The sequence below is a fragment of the Orycteropus afer genome, unplaced genomic scaffold (assembly GCF_000298275.1).
Source record: "Orycteropus afer afer isolate SDZICR_OR568_19922 unplaced genomic scaffold, OryAfe1.0 scaffold00098, whole genome shotgun sequence".
Taxonomy (NCBI): domain Eukaryota; kingdom Metazoa; phylum Chordata; class Mammalia; order Tubulidentata; family Orycteropodidae; genus Orycteropus; species Orycteropus afer.
This window is the reverse complement of record NW_006921685.1, coordinates 4,973,352-4,979,275: the sequence shown is the minus strand read 5'-3', so window position 1 is coordinate 4,979,275 and position 5,924 is coordinate 4,973,352. Positions and strand designations below refer to the sequence as shown.

Sequence of the window (5,924 nt, the reverse complement as noted above, 5' to 3'; positions counted from 1 at the left end):
ATATCATGGCTTGTGTCAGGTGCACCTTAGTCCTCAAGGAGACATCCTTGCTCCTCAGCACTTGAAACAGTTCCTTTGTGGTTGACTTTCCCAATGCTACATATCATCTAATGTCCTGACTGCTGCTTCCATTGGCCTCGATTGTAGAACAAAGCAACGTGAATTCTTTGGCAACATCAAACTTCTCTCCATTTATTGTGATGCTGCTCATTGGTCCATTTGTGAGGGTTTTTGTTTTCTTTATATTGAGATGTAATTCATACTGCAGACTGTATTCTTCAGCCTTCATCAGTAAGTGCCTCAAGTCATCCTCACTTTCAACAAGCAAAGTTGTATCGTCTGTGTATCTCAGGTTGTTAATGATTCTTCCTCCAATCCTGATGCCACGTTTTTCTTCATATAGTCCAGCTTCTTGAATTATTTGCTCAGCATATAGATTGAATAAGTGTGGAGAAAGAATACAACCCTGACACACTCCCTTCCTGATTTTAAACCACGTAGTGTCCCCTTGTTCCGTTCAAATGACAGCCTCCTGGTCAAGGTACAGATTCCTCATGAGTACAATCATGTGTTCAGGAATTTCCATTCTTCTCAATGTTGTCCATAATTTGTCATGATCCACAGAATTAAATGCCTTTGCATAGTCAATAAAACACAAGTAAACATCTTTCTGGTATTCTTTGCCTTGACCCAAGATCCATCTGTCAACAGCTATGATATCCCATGTTCCATGTCCTCTTCTGAATCCAGCTTGCACCTCTGGAAGTTCCTTTTCACTAACCCTCTACTTTATCAAGCATAATGTCCTCCAGGGACTTGTCCCTCCTGATAACTTCTCTAAAATACATGAGTTGAGTCCCTCATGATAACTCCTCTAAAATACATGAGTTGAAGACTCACCTTCCTCATTTGTAAGGATCACTCTCAGTGTACTTCTTTCAAGAGCAAATTTGTTCATTCTTGTGGCAGTCCATGGTACAATCAATATTCTTCTCCTGCACTATAATTCAAATACATCAATTCTTCTTCAGTTTTCTTTATTTATTATCACACTTTTGCATGCATATGAGGTTATTGAATATACCATGGTTTCAGTGAGGTTCATCTTAATCTTCAAAGTGACATATTTGCTTTTTAACACTTTAAAGAGGTATTTTTGCAGCAGATTTGCCAAATGCAATGCACCATTTGATTTCCTGACTGCTGCTTCCCTGGGCATTGATTGTGGATCCAAGTAAAATGAAATCCTTGATAACTTCAAATTTTTCTCCGTTTGCCATATGCTCCTTATAAGGATTTTTGTTTTCTTTATGTTGAGGAGTAATCCACACTGACATTTGTAGTCTTTGCTCATCATCAGTAAGTGCTTCAAGTCCTCTTTGCTTTCAGCAAGCAAGGCTGTATATATGTCATGCATATTGCAGTTTGTTAGTGACTCTTCCTCCCATCCTGCTGTCACATTTTTCTTTATACGGCCCAGCTTCTTAGATTATTTGCTCAGCATACAGATGGAATAAATATAGTTACAGGATACTACACTGATGTATACCTTCTCTGATTTTAAACCACTCAGTATCTCTTTGTTCTGTTTAAATGACTGCCTCTTCATGTATGTAGGGATTTCAAAAGAGCACAAATTATTATACTGGAAATCCTATTCTTCCAAATGTTATTCATAATTTGTTATGATCAACAACATCAATGGCAACTATACATGTAGACCTTGCTAGATGGAATACACAGGAACCAAATAAACTACATTGTATAAAGAGATGGTGAAGAAGTTCAATATCATCAGTCAGAGAAAGGCCAGGGGCTGTCTGTGGAAAAGACAATCAGTTTCTCAAATGTAAATTTAACTTGAAGCTGAAAAAATTAAAACAGGCCTAAGAGAGCCACAATATAACCTTGAATATATCCCACCTGAATTTAGAGACCATCTCAAGAATATATTTCAATACATTAAACACAAATGACCAAAGACCAGAGAAGTTGTGAGACAACATTGAAGACATCATACATGAAGAATGAAAAAAAAAAAAAATTAAAAAGACAAGGAAGAAAGAAATAACTGAAATGGATGTTAGAAAAGACTGAAATTTGCTCTTGAATAAGGCATAGTTAAAGCAAGAAGAAGAAATGATTAGGTAAAAGAGATGTACTGAAGATTTCAAAGGGTGGCTCTAGAAGACAAAGTACTACAATGAAATTTGTAAAGACCTTGGGTTAGGAAACCAAAAGGAAAAAACACACTTGACATTTCTCAAGCTGAAAAAAATGGAAGGAAAAATTCAAGCCCCATGTCTGGGTTGGTATCTCTAGAGAAGCAAAACCACTGAAGATTATATGTATATAGAGAATTAGACAGGCAGATAGACACACACACACACACACTCACACACACACAGAAAGAGAGAGAGACAGAGACAGAGAGAGAGAGAAATTTATCTCAAGGAAACATGGTGGGTCAAATGTCAAGATGAGGGCTTATCCTTACTCACATAGCTTCAGGGTGAACCCCATAGCTAAGGAACACAAAATTGACAGACAATACAGATTGTTGGCTTCAAAAGCTGATGAATCCAAGTTCAGAAGGTAAGATGCCAGGCTGTTGGCTCACAGGCTGTGAAGGCAACTGTCCCAAGACTGTCAGGCAATATGACAGGCCACTGGTTCAAGTCCAAGAACCAGAGATCAGTTGATGAGCCAGATCTAGGATCCAGATTGAGCAAAAAACAACAGAAATTTGACAGAACTTTTCCATATATATTGGAAGCAGGCCATATCCCAAAGGAAACTTCCCTTCAACTGATTAGCTTCTCATAACAGATCTCATTATGTAAGTGATTACATTATATCAGATATCATCATGAGGGATAACTTTATCATAACTGTTAAAATATTTAGAATCATGGAAGAGCTAGGTTGACACATTGCCTTAGGTATCACAGTGCACCCTTTGTTAACTGGGCACCTACACATATATACATAAACTATACGTAATCTCTAAATAACGACAATTATAGTCATATTCGTGCCTAACATGATACAACTAACAGTTGTACACTGAAAACACTTTACCCATTTATATCTTACATTTTATAAGTGAAAAAAAACTAAAATATTTGATACACACATACAAAGAAAAATACAACAGTCACAGTCTTCATTTCTGTAACTGGTCATGTGGTTATAGCTGGTATTTAGAACTACCTTCTTCCAACACCCATTTCATATTCCTTTTGTCTTCAGCAAGTATCTCAGGTGGTCATGGTTCTTTGTGTGATGCTGTGACCCAACCTTCATTCCTGAAAGTTTTGGCCCATTAATAGTCATACAAATTGGGTTGCTGCAGTTCTCCATTGACTTTAATCACAAGGCATGTCAGAAGGAATCTTCTGTATTCCAGATATACTCTTCTATACCTCCATTATGTAATATCTTAACCCTTGGTAATTGAGATCAATTACACCAGAAAATACAGTAATTTCCTTCTTTGCATGCAAAGAGGCATGCAAAAACAAACAAACTCACTGCCATTGAGTCAAATTCTGACTCATAGCAACCCCTTTGGGCTTTGGAGGTGGTAAATCTTCATGGAAGTAGATTTCCCAGTCTTCCAGAAGCAAGAGGAGTGCAAAATGACTGGTGACATACTTAACTTCCAGTTGAGTGAAATCAGTATTGTGTCTTCAAGTGGAAGTATTTTTCTCTTTAGGACAAAGACCTCCAGACTCACAGAGTATAAGATCTTATAGACAAGAAGGATAAATTTTCTGAGTGGTTAACTAGGGATAACAGTAAGTAGTGTCACTCTCATTTCCACCCCTTGGTTGTAGGACCTGTGAGCTGTGGCTATGGGGAAAACAACACCATATATTGAACACTGGTTTAGAGCATATACAGCCTCCTGGAGAATATTGCTCCAACCCTGCAAGTCATCACCACTAGCTGGCATTCAGATTGTGTCTTTAGTATTCTAAAGTATCCTTCATTCTATCAAGCCAGCTTCTTCAGTGTGATGGAGAATTTGGTAAGACCAGTTTATTCCATGAACATGCACCCATTACTACACTTCATTTACTTTGAAGTGAGTCTTTTGACCTGAAGCAATGTTGTGTAAGATAACATGACAGTAGATAGGATATTCTGTAAGTTTTGGCAAAAGCGTTGGATGCAGTGAAGGCAAATCCATATCAAAAATAAGTCTCTGTTCCAGAAAGAACACAATGCTGCCTTTTCCATGATAGAAGTAGTCCAATGTGATCGATCTCCCACCAAGTTGCTGGCAAATCACTCTGAGAAATAGTTTCATATCAGAGACTGAGTGTTCGTCTCTGCTTCTGGCAGATTAAGCACTCTGCAGTGACTGTAGCCAAATCAGTATTTTTTGAGTGTAAGCCCATGTTGCTGAGCTCATGCATAACCTTGATGCTGTCAAAACTGCTACTTTGTCCGTGAGTCCATTGGACAATGCCAAGAGTGGCTGGGAAAAGAGGATAGTTGGTTTCCACAGAACATGTCATCCTATCCACTAGATTGTTAAAATCTTTCTTTGCTGAGATTACCCTTTGGTGAGCATTTACAAGAAACACAAACATTTTCGTTTCTTTGGATAATTCAGAGAGGTTTATCCACATCCCTCTTGCCCAAACTTCTTTGTCATCATGTTCTAATTATGTTTCTTCTAATCCTGACCATCTACCCAAGTCACTGAACAGAGCTCATGAATCGGTATACAATTGCACATCCAGCCATTTCTCCCTCCACGCAAAGTAAACAGTCAGATAAACTGCTCAAGGTTCTGCCCATTCGGAGGATTTCCCTTCACCATTGCCCTTCAAGGAGGTCCCAGAAAGAAGCTGCAGTGCAGCTTTCCACTTTTGAGTGGTGCCTACATATCAGACAGAACCATCTATAAACCAGGCACAAGTTTTCTTTTCCTCAGTCAACTGATCATAAGGAACTCCCCATGAAGTCATAAATGCAGCCTGGGAGAGGAAAGGTCATTTGACTGGAGTGGAAACAGTGGGCATTTGGGCTACATCCTCAGGCAATTTACTTGTGCCTTCAGGTCCTACTCAAGCCTGGTCTCTATATACCACTTCCATTTAATGATGGAGTGCTATGGTGCACATCCAACTTTATGACTCTGTGTGTCAGACAACCCCCAGTCCATGATGGGGTGCTGAGGCCACCTGGTGACTTGGTTGCCTGTGATTAGGCATTCAATCTCTTCTAAAGCCTAGTGACAACTCAAAAGCTGTTTCTAAGAATTAGAGTAGTTATGCAGAAATGTCAGAATTTTGCTCCAAAATCCTAAGGGGTCTGTGCTGTGATTCACTAATAGGAGCATGCCAAAGACTCCAAACAGTATTTCTGTCTACCACTGACACTTCAGGCAACATTGGATAAGCTGGATAATATGGCCCAAGTGAGAGATCAGCTTGCACAGCAACCTGAACTTATTGCACAGCCTTCTGTTATTCTGGACCTCTCTAAAAACTACCAGCTTTTTAAGTCACTTGATAAATAAGCTAAAGTAGAATACACAAATGAGGAATATGTTGCTTCCAAAATCTGGAGTCCCACCACAGATTGTGCCTCCTTTTTAGTTATGAGAAGGGACAGATGCAATAACTTATCCTTCACATTAGTAGGAATATCTCCACATGTCCACACTACCGGATCCCTAGAAGTTTCACTCAGTGGAAGGTGCCAGCATTTTGTTGTGTTAGTTTCCTACCCTCTAGCATGTACATGTCTTACCAATAAGTCTAGAGTCATTGACATTTCTTCTTTAAGGTCCAATCAGCATAGTGTCATCAATATAATGGACGAGTGTGATATTTTGTGGTAGGGAAAAGTGACCAATCTTCCTGTAGGCTAACTTACTACATAATGCTGGAAAGTTGAATATACTT

General features: G+C 38.9%; 1 protein-coding gene across 1 annotated transcript in view; it reads left to right on the top strand.

The window, feature by feature from the left end:
* The window catches only part of CSN2 (casein beta), a 43,107-nt gene extending 37,571 nt beyond the window's left edge, over nt 1-5,536 (top strand). Inside the window, exon 6 of the mRNA XM_042781218.1 lies at nt 5,351-5,536. Within this exon, the coding sequence (XP_042637152.1) occupies nt 5,351-5,536 (186 nt within the window). The remainder of the gene's footprint in view (nt 1-5,350) is intronic.
* Nucleotides 5,537-5,924: the final 388 nt, after the last annotated feature.